The 16948-nt window shown below is 51.9% G+C and overlaps 1 protein-coding gene across 9 annotated transcripts in view; it reads right to left on the bottom strand.

The window, feature by feature from the left end:
* SMARCA4 (SWI/SNF related, matrix associated, actin dependent regulator of chromatin, subfamily a, member 4) overlaps positions 1–16948 on the bottom strand; it is an 89787-nt gene that overhangs the window by 65071 nt on the left and 7768 nt on the right. For 6 of the 9 annotated variants that reach the window (XM_018051090.1, XM_018051092.1, XM_018051093.1 and 3 more), the window contains exons 2-8: positions 8292–8541; positions 6278–6410; positions 4993–5373; positions 4585–4683; positions 3440–3698; positions 1340–1466; positions 290–463 (exon numbers count right to left, since the gene is read on the bottom strand). In XM_018051090.1, the coding sequence (XP_017906579.1) occupies positions 290–463; positions 1340–1466; positions 3440–3698; positions 4585–4683; positions 4993–5373; positions 6278–6410; positions 8292–8513 (1395 nt within the window). In that variant the 5' untranslated portion in view covers positions 8514–8541. Of the gene's footprint in view, positions 1–289; positions 464–1339; positions 1467–3439; positions 3699–4584; positions 4684–4992; positions 5374–6277; positions 6411–8291; positions 8545–16948 lie in introns of all 9 variants that reach the window. The other 3 variants (XM_018051097.1, XM_018051095.1, XM_018051098.1) reach the window with 1 other exon arrangement.

The raw sequence follows: 16948 nt of genomic DNA, 5'->3' as shown, positions 1-16948 counted from the left end.
ACCACCTTCTCGAGGAGGCCCTCTCTGAAGGACCATCCTATGTGAACGGCTCCTCCATCTCTGTCTATCCCCACGTCCTGTCTCCTGACACCCTATTAACTCCCCAAACGTCATATGTGCATTTGAGTACAGCCCATCTCCCCAACTGTCTTGACTGGTTTTGTTCACTGAAGTACTCTTGGCGCCTAGAATACTGTTATGATGCACAGGGACACACGCAGACCGCGTGTGCAGACAAAAACCGGGACCCCACAGTGCGGGGCTGACGACCTGCCCCCCAGGGCTGCACCTGGTGCTTCTGCCGGCGCTTGCGCTCCTGCTCAATCTTCTGCTGCTTCTCCAGCTTCTCGGTGATGCGGGCCTCGCGCAGGGACTGCCGCTTGCTGCGCTTATAGGCCTTGGCGTTGAGGGCCGTCTCCAGGGCTGTGTCCCTCCTCATGCACACCACCACCTCCTGCCGCAGCTTCGGGAAGGAAGGGGAGAAATTGGCGACTGGTATAACTCGGTGATGCCCACGTGCCTCCACAATGCAAACCAGGCAGTAGGCTGCCGCACCCAGGAGGACCCAAGAGTGCAAACACACGCGTGGAGAGGACCTGGGGCAGGGAGCTGGGCGCTGCTAGCAGGCACCCACAGTGCAGGAGTCGGCTGCCCCTGGACACCCAGAGAGCGCCTCTCACGTCTTCAGGTCTCCAGCTTTGCACTCTCTCAACCACACACAAAAGTTCTTACTGGTATTCAAAAGCAAAGGACTCTCAGAAATAGACCCATCCAAGCCTCCTGCTGCAAGCTGGCCACGGCCACCTTAAGGAAGGCCCACACTTGCTCATTCCAATGGCAGGACGTAGAGAGGGAGGAGGGACAGTGGGTAAGTGAGTGTGAGGGGGAGCACTGTGGCTTAAGGGTCAGGGTATACTTCATAACTGTCCCAGGGACTTCCCTGATGGTCTGCTGGTTGGGTATCTGCCTTGCAATGCAAGATACACAAGCTTGATCCCTGGTCAGGGAACTAAGATTCTACGTGCCTCGTGAAAACTAAGCCTGCAGCCACAACTATCAAGCTCTCAAACCACACCTAGAGACCTCACAAGCCACAGCTACTGAGTCGGCACACTCTGGAGCCCATATGCCACAACTACTGAGCTTGTGCCTAACAATGAAGATCCCAAGTGATGCAACGATGATCCTGCATGCCACACTAAGACCCTACGCAGAGAGAGACAGCGAGAAAGAAAGATTAACAACAAAAAAACTGCCCAGTAAGCATCTCTCTGAATCTGAGCATCAGTATTGGCAAGCAGGGTCTCTTCTTTACCCCAGAGCCCACGTCTGTGCCCACCTGCCTCTGGAAGTTCAGCAGTCTGAGGGCCTTGAGCTCGATGGTAGCTTTGGTTCGCAAATCCCCGGCCAGGGACCCGGGAAGGTTTTCAAGTTCCTGAATTCGGTGTGCGATGCGAGCCTGCAGCCTAGGGTGTGAAGATGGAAAAAATGACCCATGACGTGAGATCTCACCAGTTTACAGGGAACCCCCCTGGTTCCCTTTCTTTAAAGCCAGAGCCTCAGAAGAATCCAGTGGAGTCCACACTAGTTCTGAGACAGGAGAGGGCAGAGAAAGGATGCACACAACAGACTGCATACAGGAGGGCAGCCACAGAGGCCCCAGGAGCCGCAGCAAATAGGAAATCTCCAAGTGCACAGCTGGCTTCTGGCATTTCAGCCGTGGGAGCCAATCTCTGGAGTCAGGCGGGCTGGGGCCTCCATCCCGGCCCTGGAAATCTACTCAGCTATGAAGTGGGGAGACCCCTCAGAGCAACCCTACAGGTTTGGTCTCAGGTTCAAACAGGGAACTTCCCTGCAGGTGCAGCTGTTAAGACTCCGTGCTTCCACTGCAGGAGGCACAGATTCGATCCCTGGTTGGGGAACTGAGATCTCACATGCTGCATGGCACGGCCAAAACAAAAGAAAAAAGGCGGGGTAGAGCATAAAGTTCAAACGGAATAATCCCCATTTTTCACACGCTTACTTATCAAGCACCTACTGTATGCCAGGGACCACTTGAGCTGTGGGGCTTCAGCACTAAACAAGACTAACCAGGGCTCCTGGTTGCTTTGAGTTCATAAGTTTACCAGGAGGAAAAGCCATAAAGAAATTAAAAAATTAAGTATCTACAGCTATTCCAGAGAAGTACTTTGAAGAAGGGACTGGAGATGAGGGGTGTAGGAGTCAGAGTCTCCACCACATGGAGGCCTTGGCAATAAAGTTTAAATAAACACCAAGAAGTCATGCACAGGACGTGCAAAGGCCCTGGGGCAGGAATGAGTCTAACCTGTTAAATACAAAGAGGAACCAGGAGAGTCAACGAGGTGAGGACAGAGCACTGGGCAGGGGCTAAAGAGAAAACGGCTGCAAAATTGATAATGGGAAGCCAGTTTTAACCCAAGAAATAGATATAATGTAAGTTAAGCATGGGAAAACAAGACTGCACAGGCAAGGCCGAGAGCACAGAGGCTAGGGAGCAGGTGCAGACCAGTTGGCACGGTGAACAGTGCTGGGGGAAAAGAAGCTGAGAGTTCACCAAGGGGACACTGCAAGCAAGGATCAAGGTCCCATGGTCCATTTGGTGCTGGATGGTAGGTACATGGGAACAGAGACAGAAAGGAGACAGGGGCCATCTGGGCAGGCCATCTTTAAGCCATTCCGATGGAGCAGGAGGGGAGGCACCTGGGCCCAGGGGCTGGAGCTCCAGGGCTCATCACAGCTGGAGAGGCACTCTGAAGACTGTCCTTAAGCTGAGTCACTGATGTATCTGGGGATTTGCGGTGAATGAGGCAAGGCCCCCTCCCTGGACAGAGCTGCCGTTACTCAGGGAGGCCAGCCCTGAAGAGGTTATAAACACAATGGAGAAACAGTGGGAGCGCGAGGTGTTCAGGCAGTGAATCTCAGGCTCCCCCAGCACTATTGGACAGGGGGACACACATCTGTGTGCCAGGCCCCTCACAGTGCCCAGTGCCCAGCAGGCCTGGGCAGGGCAGGCAACAGTGAGTGATGGTTCAGAAATGTCCACCACAAGGCTCGCCAGGAGACTTTTTGAATGCGGATGAGCCAAAAGTTGGATAGGAGAGGAGAACCAGGCATGTTCATTCCAACATATATCTATCGGTACAACCTCCGTGGAGGGAGGTATTGCAGAATCTATGAAATTTCCACGTGCACATAAATCCCCTGTACCCAAACTAAGCCGTCTGCACACATTTATTCTGACACACATGGGGTTTCTCTGCAAGGATGCACACACCAGGGAACTAGAAGGCTGGGGGCCAAGGCAGGAGGGGGACCTCTGGCTACATCCCCCACTGGCCTTTAGAACTGAGCGCCACCATCAATGCGTGTCAGAGCTGACAGGGTTGGGGGGCACCCCTGGCTGGCGGCAGGACCTCACCTGTATTCCCGCTCCTGCAGGATCTCCACGGGGTCCAGGCCCCGTGGCTTCTGGATCGGGGTGATGCGGCTCTGCTTCTGGTGGAGCGGCACCATGGGGGCAGGCTGGGCGGGCTGCCCCGGTGACTGCGTCTGGGGCGGCATCACAGGGGAGGCAGCGGGCGGGACAGCAGGGGGTGCGGGCGACGGGCGGCCTGTCGGCTGTGGGGGTATCAGCTTCTGAGGTGTGCTCGTGGGGGCAGCAGCATTCGCCATGGGTCCTGGAGGGAGACAGGAAGCGGGCCACCACGTTGAGTCCCAGGTCAGCCTGGGAGAAAGTGGAGAGCCTGTGGGGCGCTGACTGCCCCGAGGACAAGCTCGTTCAGAGGCTGATACGGGCTGGGCAGCTTTCCAGGGCCCCCACCCCTCACTGCCCCATGGCTCTTCACTTCCTAGAGGTCTGGCTCCCTCTTCTTCCTCGAGGTCTCAGCCTGCACATCCCTTCTCCAAAGCCCCTACTGATCCAGGTGCTGACCCGGGGTGGGTATGGGGTGAGCCTGCCTTTCACCCACCCCAGCTGCAGCAGAATTCGATTTACAGGACTGGCTCTTCAATGCCCATCACTGATCCTCAGGCCCCAAGACGACAGGAATGAGTCTGTTTTATCCACAGCTTTGACCTCACAGATGTGACCCTCAAATAAGTACTAACTACATTTTACACCAAACACAGGGGTGACAAAACCCTGAGTTTCCCTGCCCTCCAGGCTGTCTCCCACAGCACTGGGGGCATTTTCGGGAGGGAAAGGGGTTGGCCGTGACCTCTGGGCTTAGGGCACCACATCCTGAAGGATGGTGTCTGCTCTGCAGCCTCTCACTTGAGTCACACAGTGGACTCATGCCTTACTGTCCCTCTCTTCCTGCTACTGGCTCAGAGATCCCAGGGTCATTGTGATCCAAAAGACAAGGGTGGGTAGGTAGAGAGGAATGGGACCAAACCCAAGGCTCTGGGAGCCAAGCAAGGCCAGGTGAGACCCAAAGAAGACGGCAGAAGTAGCAGATGTGTCCCCGACCAACTCTCTGACCGGGCTCATCTCAGGGTCTGCACGGTATGAACTCGACGTAGGAGTCAGGGCGCAGACACGTCAGTAGGACAGAGGGAGCTCACCTTCAGGCCAGGGCTTGGGAGGCCCTCCGGGGGGCTGGCCGGGCATCCCAGGAGGCACGCCTGAGGGTCCTGGAGGGGGCATGTTGGGCCCTCCCATACCTACACGCAAGGAGAAACAGACTAGAGGATAAAACATGTCCTGTGTTTATACCTGCACCCGGCCCCGCACCCTGCCCCCACCACGGGCAGCCCTGGCTCCAGGAGACACATCCAACAAGGAGCCCCTTGGTGTGGGCACCGGAGCAGACAAGGGAGCCAGAGAAACGCCATTTATCACCAGCAGCCCCAGTGCCAGGGAAGCCAACGGACGGCAGAGCCCAGACCTGCCAATGCACATGTCCACATTCCTGTCGGTTGGCTCTGAGACCCCTCCCCATCCCAAGGGTCAGGGGCGGTGGTGGACCCTACCATGAGGCCTGCTGTAATTTGGAGGTGCTGGTCCAGGGCTGGGCCCGGGCCCTGTTGCAGACACGGAGGGCGGAGGTAGAGCTGGCATCTGTGGCTGCATCCCGGGCATCGGCCGCTTGCCCTGCACGGCCATCTGCAGGTGGTCGGGAAGGGGCTGCCCCCGGGCCAGCATCTTGTAGGCCATGATCTGTGCTCTGAGCTGGTGCAGCTGGTTCTGGTTGAAGGGTGTTGGGCCTCGGTTCTGCTGCCCCAAAGCCTGCGGATCAGCACCATCTAGCGGGGCCCCCCCGGGCCCAGACGACATCTGTGGGCCCGAGGACGGGCCACTGGCTGGAACCGGGCTGGAGGCGTGCTCAGAGCCGCCCAGGGGTGAGGGGTAACCTGTGGGGAGACACGGGTCTGGGTGGTCACTTGGCAGCACATATCCAGTGATTTTTAAGGAAAAGATGGGGCCCAGCTTACACTGGCCTCTACCCTGAGACAAGGACGGCCAAATGACTTTATACTCATGATTCAAACAAGAGACGCCCAGAGGGCACACGCTTACAGCCTGGTTGGCAGCCTGCATAGCGCTTGGTTCGGCCTACTTAGTAACTTGCCAACGATTAAAGTAGAGGTGACACAAAAATCCAGGCTTTCTCTGGGCCCGCCCTGCTGCCCCTCGCCTTGGGCAGGTCCACTCCTCCCACTTCCCTTACCTGCAGAGCCCCTGAGCTTCCAGCCCCATTAACAGGAAGCCACCCACGTTCAGCTAAGATAAAGCCCAGCCCTGCCCCCTCCTGAGATTCTGACTCAGCAGGTCTGAAGCAGGGAGCAGGCGTCTGCTTTCTCTTTCCTTTTTTTCTAGCTGCGTCACATGACTTGCGGGATCTTAGTTCTCCAGATTAAGAACTAAGGATCGAACCCAGGGCCCCCGCAGTGGAAGTCCTAACCACAGGGAATTCCCAACAGGGGATTCTCAGAGTCTACATTCCCGATCCGCTCCTGGGTGCCACCAGATCCACCATCCTAAGGACCCTGTCCTGCCCCGCCCTTGTCTAACACCTAGCGTGGAACACGGTTCCATCCTACCAGTATCCACTCTCCTGGGGCTGCTCTGGGACTAAATGGCCTGAACAGGGCGCCAGCTAAGCCCAAGCCCAACAGCCCTCCATGGCAGGGTATACCACAAGGCTCAACTGTCCTGGGTCCTCGGAATCCATCTATGGATGACTCCTTTAGGAAAGTGACCTTGGGACTTCCAGAGGGCAACAAACATGAGCAAAGAAGAGAAGGGAAACCATACCTTGGGAGTGCTGGTCCATGGGGCTTGGCGGGGGCCCCATGCCTGCATGGCCCCCTGACCGCATCCCCATCCCCTTCATCTGGGTATAGCGGGGGTCATCCGACATGCCCTTCTCATGCATGGACTCCATTGGCTGCGAGAGTGGACGACAAGGCAGGATCAGCAAGGGGGCATGGGAAGAGACAGCACAGAAACGCACCGCACGAGAGGAGCTCAAGGTCACTGAAAATGTGCATCCAAAGTCACCAGGCACTTATTGAGCTGTCATGGCCAAGCTTAGGTCCAAGACGTGGTCCTGATGCCTACTCAGGTGTCAAGGCACGTGCGTGAAATACCACCAGTCAGGGGACCCGCAGACTGGTGATCTAGGGGCAAGGGCACGGCTGGACGAGGACACCAGGGAAGGCAGGGACAGTTTCTGATGGCCCAAGTCTCACAAGGGAAGCACACGCAGAGCTCCAAGGCCAGGAGCGGTTCTAGCAGTCACAAGAAGACCTTGCGACCACAGGGACCCTCTAGCCTGGGAGACTGTAAATCAGAGACAGGCAGTAACTCCCGCCCACGAGGAACGGCAGCGACAGTCAAATGTCCTCACTGATCCCAGATTGGCCTCCTGCCTGCTAGAGGGGAGGGGGCCATTTGTAACATCGTTCTGCCCCTCCTAGGAGACACCGTCAGATCTCGGTGGGACAGAAACACACAGCCTCCCTCCTGATGTTCAGCACTAAGCACTCCCCCCACGGAATGGCTGGCAAAGTGGACGTCTTCCGAGACCCTCCCAGGCTTGGATGCCAATGCCCAGCTCTCTGGTCTAAGAGGTGGCCCAGCAAAGTCAGCCACAGCTCAACGTGTACCGTGAAAGAAGGAGGAGGAAAAGGCGTGGGCCAAGAGCAGAGGGCCAGCTTCCCAACCAGAAGCAGCATGGGGCCCTTGGGATGCTGAGCAGACCCCTGGGTGGGGCCTGCCCTCTGCTCCTTCTCCCCTGGGCTCAGGGAGCTGAGAGACAGGCTCGCCTCCCCCAGGGAAGGAGCTCTCTACAGACAGGGGAAGGGGTGGGGACCACCAGACCTCAATTCTTGGGCCAGCCAGACACACGGCAGGTGTCTGAGAGACGTGTCAGGTGTCCAGGAAGAAACAAAACAGAGAGGGGAAACGGAGGAGAAACGGGCCTAAGTCAGCACTGGGGGCAGCGGTCAGAGAATCATCAACAGCTTTCTAAGAAGAAATGACCAGTCAGATACTGTACCCAAGTTGACAGGAATATATTGGTGATGGGTAGGGTGGAGGGGCGTCACCTCACTGTGCTGGAGGTCAGGGGGGGTGGCACCTGCCTGAGGTCAGGGAGAACCAACGGGATGAGATAGCTCTGCTGAGTGACCATCCCGCTGAGACCCTACTTCCTCATCTGCAAAATGGGCACAATACATACCTGCACCTGATGGGCTGGCAGGAGGGGATTAAGTGAACTGGGGTATGAACACATGGACAGCCTGGCAGGGAAGCCAGAGGGGCAGGCAGAGACCCCTCGTCCCCAGGCCTTGTATCTTCTACTGTGATGGACACCTGTGATCCCAGATGCTTGAAAAAGGCACCTTTTCCTTTAGATGCTTTTTATCCATAAGAGAGTACTTCCTCCAACCACCTCCCAGGAATACAAAGAAAGAGGAAAATTATATGTGTGAAAAGAGGCTTTTCTCATCTCACTGGCTAAAGCATCCTTGATGCACTCAGGTCAGTGGGCAGGACAATGATGCCCAAGTAGAGGATCAAGCGGGGACAGAGGGCACTAGCTGCTGTGCTCAGTGAGTCACTCAGGTAAGCCAAGCAGGTAACCACGGGCTGGAGGCCATCTTTCAGGATTTGGACACTTCTATTCATTAATAAAACAACAGGCGTGAGAGACCCAGGGTTAGGACGGCTGCCAGCTCGCAGTGGGGCTCAGGACACACTGCGCACCCCCCGCCCCTGTGCGTGTGGACCCAGCTGGCGGGGCTGAGGGCCCGGGGCTCGCTACCTTGTGCATCTGGTGCATGTTGTCCTGAGGGTACCCTCCAGGGCCCTGGGTCGGGATGGGGTGTCCTGCCGAGGGAGGCCCTGGGCTGGGTCCCATGATGCTGTGGGCGGAGCCAGGGGAGGGGCCCGGGCTGGGGCCCAACATGGCTCCAGGGGAGGGGCCCGGGCCGGGAGAAGGGCCTGGCCGAGGAGTTCCGCCCAGGGCTGGGTCTGGTGTGGACATCTTCACAGGAGCTGCGGACGGTGGTCTCCTGCTGGGAAAAAAGTCCTGGTCAGTGTGGGGGTCACAGCCCCTGGCTGGGTGGGTCACAGCAGGTCAAGGACGATCACACACGGTCAGGTCAGAGCCTCTGACAGGCACCCCCAGCCACCCAGGCCTTTCTCCTCCATTCCTCTTGGGGCAGATGATACGTCAGACACCCAAAAAACCCAAGTGCCCTGAGGAAGGGGTGGGACCCAGGAGGTGGGGCACCAGGTGACAGACACTGCCTGGCTGCCCTGGCAGCTTTCTAGTTATAACACAGGGCGTGTCTCTGGGAAGTGCTGACACAGCCTTCACGCCCTCTGAATGCCTGCTCCTCTTCCCATTCAAGAAAAAAGAGGGGCGTGACTGAGGCTCAAAGCCTTTGCCGGCAGCAGCATCTGACTGGACCTTCATCAATTCAACTAACAAATATTCATGGCAAGGAATGCTGGTTTCAACTTAATGCAGTGAGACCAAGTTTCCTTTAAAATAAATGAATCCAAGTTTTAAAAGTAGGCGCCTTTAAAGAACCTACATAACTAAGGGCATAGTTACATAACTAACTACATAACTAATGACAAATTACATAACTAATGGCACTCTGGTATCTCAAATACCTCAAGAGTGATATTCAGGACTTCCCGGGCAGTCCAGTGGCTAAGACTCCATGCTTCCAGTGCACAGGGCCTGGGCTCAATCCCTGGTCAGGGAACTAGATCCCACATTCCGCAACTAAAACCCAGTGTAGTCAAATAAAAAGAAAATTTTTTTTTAATTTAAAGTGATACTCAAGGGCTGTAAACTAAAATCTGACACCCAAAATTATGACCAAGAACCTCCACAAGATCCAAAAATCAGCCCCAAAATTCCTAATGTGAGCTGAGTCATGATTCCTTTGACTGGCCTGCGGGCTGATTTATAAGGGCTTTCTATAGAAAGGGTTCAATTTTCAATCTGCTGTGCAGTTATATGTCCTTAAGTAAGATACTCTTTAATGTAATAATCCCTTTCCTGATGACAGAGTAAGGCATTCTCAGTGCTGAAATCTGGAAAATACAGAAAGAATACAGAAAAATCACCACTCAACCCACCAGACTCAGAGGCTACGTGTCTGCTGGCCCTGCAGACACCAAGAAACAGTCCTGCCCTCTTACCCTCCCAGGAAGGTGGGCTGAGGGGTATCTGTGGGGAGGGAAGGCTACAGCTCCTCAGAGCCCCCCAGAGCTGTGACAACAGAGCCCTCAAAAGAAGGAGGGCTGACTGGTGCTGCCGCCAGGACCCAGCCATATCCGGGGCTTGTCCTTCGAGGCTACTCCACACACAGGCAGACGCTCGCTCTACAGGACTACTCAGCACATCCCAGGCACGGTTTCCCTTCAGAGAATCGTACTTAGGACCTTTTCATCATTTAGTAGTCTTCAAGCTGCAAATTCTAGCGGTTCAACCAAGTTTCCTGGGCCTGATGCATCCTGTTATTTTAAAGTCCCCCTCTTGCTTTTTATTTTTTGTAACTGCAATATAGTTAATTCAGTGTTCGGAGAAGGCAATGGCACCCCACTCCAGTCCTCTTGTCTGGAAAATCCCATAGGCGGAGGAGCCTGGTGGGCTGCAGTCCATGGGGTCGCAAAGAGTCAGGCACGACTGAACAACTTCACTTTCACTTTTCACTTTCATGCACTGGAGAAGGAAATGGCACCCCACTCCAGTGTTCTTGCCTGGAGAATCCCAGGGACGGGGGAGCCTGGTGGGCTGCCATCTATGGGGTCCCGCAGAGTCGGACACGACTGAAGCAACTTAGCAGCAGCAGCAGCACTAATTCAGTGTTGTGTTCCTTTCTGCTGTGCAGAATCACTCTGCTGTACAGCAAAATGAACTGGCAAAGTGAATCAGTGGATATATACACAGACATATATCCACATTTTTCTAGATTCTTTTCCCATGAAGGTCAGGTTTCCCTGGTGGCTCAGTGGTAAAGAATCCGCCTGACGAAGTAGGAGACTCCGGTTTGATCCCTGGGTCGGGAAGGTTCCCTGGAGAAGGGAAAGGGTACCCACTCCAGTATTCTGGCCTGGAGAATGCCATGGACTGTATAGTCCACGGGGTCGCAAAGAGTCAGACACGACTGAGTGACTTTCACTTAAATTTTACTAGGCTCTCCTGATTTCAAGGATAAATCTTGAAAAGGTACAGGAACATTTTGGGGGATACTTTAAACATGCTTTATTTTACTTTCTAATATTTTGGCCACAACACATGGCATGGCATGTGGGATCTTAGTTCTCTGACCAGGGATCGAACCCGTGCCCCCTCCTTCTGGGAGGTATGGAGTCTTAACCACTAGACCACCAGGGAAGTCCCAGTACGGGAACATTTTTAATTTCCCTGATTAAAAAAAAAAGGTCTTCCTGTGACAGGTGGGGGTATATCATCCTGGATAATAGATCAAAAGCCCATACTTCTTCACTCCAGTTTCATGACTAAATAACGGGAACAAAGAGGATGAGAAATCTCAGCAGGGCCAAATACTCCCCCCAGCCTGGGAACACACCCAACCAAACGAGCAAACATTTCTCCATTCTGCCTGCATCCCTGGTCTCCTCCAGAGCTCCAGGAGCCTTGGAGATGAACTTTAAATACACCCAACAGGAGTGTGACAGAATGTGCTCACAATCCCTTCCCCACACATCCCAAACCCAATGTGCTCAAGGAAAAATCAAACTTAAAACAAACAAACAAACAAAACAAATTCAAGACCAATTCATCTGGAAGCAAAATCTGATATGATTTAAAAAGACCTGTACTCAGAAAATTCTAAGACACTAACGAAAGAAACTGAAGAACTTTCCTGGGAGTCCAGGGATTAAGAATCTGCCTCCCAGTGCACAGGACACAGGTTCAATCCCTGCTCCGGAAAGATTTCACATGCTGCTGTAAGCCCGTGCGTCACAACTACTGAAGCCCATGCACCCTAAAATCTGCCTGTGCTCCAAAGTGAGAAGCCGCTGCAGTGAGAAGCCCGAATACTGAGAACCAGAGCAAGCCCGTGCAGCAGTGAAGACCCAGCACAGCCAAAATAAACAGGAATCTCACGCGCACACACACACACAAGAATGAGCGAAACTGAAGATGACACAAACAGAAGATACACTGTGTTCGTGGATTGAAAGATAATAACCAAACCTCTCAAGGCAATCTACAGATTCAATGCAATCGCTATCACAATATCCATGGCTTTTTTTTTTTTTTTACAGAACTAGAACAAATAATTCTAAAATCTGTATGGAAATACAAAAGACCCCGAATTACCACAGCAATCCTGAAAGAACAGAGCTAGAGGTACCATGCTCCCTGACTTCAGACTGCTCTACAAAGCCAGAGTAATCAAGAGCATGGCGCTGGCGCAGAAACAGACACAGAAATCGATGGAACAGAATAGACAGCCCAGAAGCAAACCATGCAACGATGGTCAGTTAATCTACAACAAAGCAGGCAAGAATACATGCAGAAAAAAAAAAACACGCACCCAAATGCTCACAGCAGCACTGTTTACAGCAGCCAAGACATGGGAGCAACCTAAGTGTCCACCAGCAGATGGATGGAGTAGTCGTTTAGACAGTGGATATTACCCCACCTCAGAAAAGAACAGAACTCTGCCATTTGCAACATGGATGGACCTGGCGGGTACTCTGCTTAGTCAATCAGGAGAAAGACAAATACTCTATGTTATCACCTACATATGGAACCTAAAAATAAACCATATGAATATAACAAAACAGAAAGAAACTCACAAATACAGAGAACAAACTGGTGGTTACCAGTGGGGAGAGATGAAGGAGGAGGGGCAAGATGCAGGTAGAGGATGAGGAGGTACAAACCAGCACGTGTAAAATGAACTACGAGGCTATAGTGTAGAGCACAGGGACTAACAGCCAATATTTTACGGTAACTTTAAACGGAGTACAATGTAGAAAAGCGTTTGAATCACAATGCTGTATATCTGAAACTAATGTAATATTGTAAATATCTCGGGCTTCCCTGGTGGCACAGACAGTAAAGAAACCACCTGCAATGAAAGAGACCTGGGTTCAATCCCTGGGTTGGGAAGATCCCCTGCAAAAGGGAATGGCTACCCACTCCACTATTCTTGCCTAGAGAATCTCATGGATAGAGGAGCCTGGCAGGGTACAGTCCATGGGGTCACAAAGAGTTGTACGTGACTGAGCAACTAAGCATGCGCGCGCACGCGCGCGCGCACACACACACACACACACACACAAACTAAACCTCAATTAAAAAAAAAAAATGTGGGACTTCCCCGGTGGCCTAGTGGTTAAGAATCTGCCTTGCAATGCACAGGACGCAAGTTCGAGCCCTGGTCCGGGAACAAAGATTCCACACGCCAAGGAGCAACCAAGCTCGCACACCACAACTACTGAGCCTGTGTGACACAACTGGAGAGTCTGTGCACCTCAACGAAAGATCCCACACACTGCAACAAAGATCACGCATGCTGTAAATAAGACCCCAAATAAACACTAAGAAAAAAAAAGCAACGCGTCAGGCAGTGCTCCTACCTCCCATGGACACAGGAGGGCAGACCTACAGCATCGCGTGGGTGTGGAGTACAGGCAAAGGGAAGCAGGGAGCAGCCCTCCAGCCCTCGATGTAGCCTCTTGGGTGGTGGCATACTTGAAGTGTCGGGATCCTAGGTGTACAGCTACGAGTCCTAGACCAGATACGGCAGCTCCACGGCGCCTGGTTCCAGCCATGCCCATCACCCTCCCAGCGGAACCCCAGTTCCGATTCTCTCGCTGTAGGTTAGTGTCACCTGCTACTGAACTCCATCTCAAAGGAGGGCCACACAGTTTACTTCTGCACAACGTCAGCTCTGAGAGGAGCATCCATGCTGTAGGGACAGCCATCAATTCTCCTATTCCCAGACCCCGAGCTTCCAGGCTTTGGCCAGCAGATGTAGAGCCGATGTGAACAATGCCAGTAGGTGGACGTGGGCGCACATTTTCCTTGTGCGTGTGTCCAGGAGGGGAACTGCTGGTCATAGGGAGGCATAATAACGTTAGCTTGGCAGATATTGCCAGTTTTCCAAATTAGCAAAATAATCACATTCACTGCCCTCCCTGCAGCAGCAGAGTAAGCATTCCAGTCCCTCTAATTCAACACTTGGTGCTGTGGGTCTTTTTAATTTGTAACCGTTCTGGTGAGGGTATAATCGAACCTCATTACGGTTTTAGTTTCTATTCCCTTGTGACTAACAGTGTTGTGCCTTCTCACAGGCTCAATGGCCACCGAAAGATCCACTTTTACACTGGCTCTAAGCTTTCACTACATTTTATTGAGGATAAGTGATTACAATTACTGTCTCTCAGCAATGAAAACAAGTTCTTAATTAACAATTTTAATGATGTCCAATATATCAAGTGAAAGTCACTCAGTCGTGTCTGACTCTTTGTAACCCCATGGACTATACAGTCCATGGAATTCTCCAGGCCAGAATACTGGAGTGGATGCCCTTTCCCTTCTCCAGGGGTTCTTCCCAACCCAGGGATCAAACGCAGGTCTCCCGCATTACAGGTGATTCCTTTACCAGCTGAGACACCAGGGAAGCCCAAGCTGGAATCAAGATTGCTGGGAAAAATATCAATAACCTCAGATATGCAGATGACACCACCCTTATGGCAGAAAGCAAAAGAACTAAAGAGCCTCTTGATGAAAGTGAAAGAGGAGATTGAAAAAGTTGGCTTAAAACTCAACATTCAAAAAACGAAGATCATGGCATTCAGTCCCATCACTTCATGGCAAATAGATGGAGAAACAATGGAAACAGTGTCAGACTTTATTTTCTTGGGCTCCAAAATCACTGCAGATGGTGACTGAAGCCATGAAATTAAAAGACGCTTGCTCCTTGGAAGAAAGGACATGACAAACCTAGACAGCATATTAAAAAGCAGAGACGTTACTTTGTGGACAAACATCCGTCTAGTCAAAGCTATGGTTCTTCCAGGAGTCATGTATGAATGTTAGAGTTGGACTATAAAGAAAGCTGGGTGCCGAAGAATTGATGCTTTTGAACTGTGGTGTTGGAGAAGACTCTTAAGAGTCCCTCGGACTGCAAGATCAAACCAGTCAATCCTGAAGAAAATCAATCCCGAATATTCACTGGAAGAACTGATGCTAAAGCTGAAACTCCAATACTTTGGCCACCTGATGCGAAGAACTGACTCACTGGAAAAGACCCTGATACTCGCAAAGACTGAAGGCAGGAGAAGCAGACAAGAGAGGATGAGATGGCTGGACGGCACCACCAACTCAATGGCCATGAGTCTGAGCAAGCTCCAGGAGTTGAGTGGTGGACAGGGAAGCCTGGCATGCTACAGTCCATGGGGTCGCAAAGAGTCAGACATGACTGAGCAACTGAACTGAACTATCAAGTCTGTTCTTTTACAATTAATGGTTCTGGGGTTCTGTTTAAGAAATCTATGTCTATCTGTGACAATGAGAAATAATGTATGTGGTCTCTACCTTCAGTTCTTGACAGTTCCTAAAACCTATGCAATTTCCTAAGTGATAAGGGTGATAAGAGTATCTTACACAGAGCTCCAAAATCCCTTAGAATTCCCTCAGAAACAGGACAGTCTTTGGTTCTAATGAGGCTACTCCTGTTGGGCTCCTGAATAACTTTAGGATGGGAGCTGGTGGGAAGAAAGATGTTAATAGTTTAGAAACTTCAGCTCCATCCTCCAGGGAGGGGAGAGGAGCTGGAGACTGAGTTCATAGATCATGGTTGTGTGACAAACCACCAAAACCCCTAAACTACAGGGTTCACAGAGCTTCAGGGTTGGTGAACACGTTCATGTGCCAAGGCGGTGTTGCACCCCAACTGCATGGGGACAGACACTTCTGCACTCAGAACTTTTCTGGACCTCACTTTACGTATCTCTTCTGCTGGCTCTTCTTCTGTAGCCTTTATAAACCAGTAAACATAAGTAAGAATCCCTGTAGAAGGAAATGGCGACCCACTGCAATACTCTTGCCTGGGAAATCCTGTGGACAGAGGAGCCTGGGGGCTACAGGCCATGGGGTCACAAAGAATTGGACACTACTTAGCGACTAGACAGCAGCAGCAGCAGCAGCGCAAATTACCAAACCTGCCAAGGGCATCATGGGAATCCCTGTTTGTAACCAAGCTGGACAGGAGTGTGGATAACCTGGAAACCCACCCACTACTTGCAGCTGGCATCTGAAGGGGCATCAGTCTCGTGGGACTGAACCCCTAACCGGTGAGGTCTCCACTAACTCTGGGTGGTTAGTGTCAGAATTCAAATGAACTGCTGGACACCCAAATGGTGTCCTTACAAACCTAGAGAACTGGAGAACTGTTTGGTGTGGAGGAAAAAATAAAAACATGTTTGGTGTCAAAGTACTGTGACGAGAGAAAGCAGGTTTTCCTTAACTGCTTCAAGGTCATGGAAGAAAGAAAGGAATATTTCAAAATTCAGGGGGATTATGTTTTGCTTCTGTGTGACTATTACTGAGAACACATCAGTCACAAAGAAATCACGGGGAGGCTCCTTCCCTTGGCTGACTGCAGAACTTCCCTGGAGGGCCACCTACCTGCCAGTGGAAGGCAATGGGCTCAATCCCTGGCCAGGGAACTAAGATCCCACCTGCCGGGGGGCTATGAAGCCCAAGTGCTGCAACCACTGAAGCCCATGTGCCTGGAGCCTGTGTTTCGCAACGAGAGAGGCCACTGCAATGGGAAGCCTGGGAAATAGCTTCTGCCTGCAACTGGAGAAAGGGTGCGAGAAGCAATCAAAACCCAGCAAATCAAACCAGGCAATCAAAACCAAAACAGGTAAATAAATGAGCAAGTTAAAAAAAAAAAAAAAAGACTGAGGGACCACTGTACATATGTATATGGAGATGGTTCAAAATGAAGCGGGGGAAGAAGGTACCGTCAAAGTTAGGGGTGTAGGTCTAAGCACTGTTTTGCTAAGAATAACAATTTCCTCCTGTTAATCCAAGCATAGAAGCTAGCCCTAAGAAAACATGTACCAAACTGCCAGTGGCTCGCTATGGAGGCGTGTGATGGGGAGCTTAACACGTTCCACATCACAGACTTCTAGAGTTTTTTCTCTGGGTGTGTTTGTTTTAACCATCTATTACTTCTATAAACAGCATTTAAACACACACACACACACACTTTTTAAGGGGAAAAAAAAAAAAGCCTAGGTCAGACAAAATACCTGGGAAGTCAACACCCAGAAAAGATGACCAGGAAGTGTCTCTGGGGAAATAAACAAGGACAATGAAAACGTTTGGAGACTGTGTTATTTTCCATCTACTTTCAACTTCACCAAAATTGCTGTGCTGATGTTCAGATGTGGAACCAGACTGCT

Source organism: Capra hircus, chromosome 7 (assembly GCF_001704415.2).
Source record: "Capra hircus breed San Clemente chromosome 7, ASM170441v1, whole genome shotgun sequence".
NCBI lineage: Eukaryota > Metazoa > Chordata > Mammalia > Artiodactyla > Bovidae > Capra > Capra hircus.
This window is presented reverse-complemented; position numbering and strand designations above follow the sequence as displayed.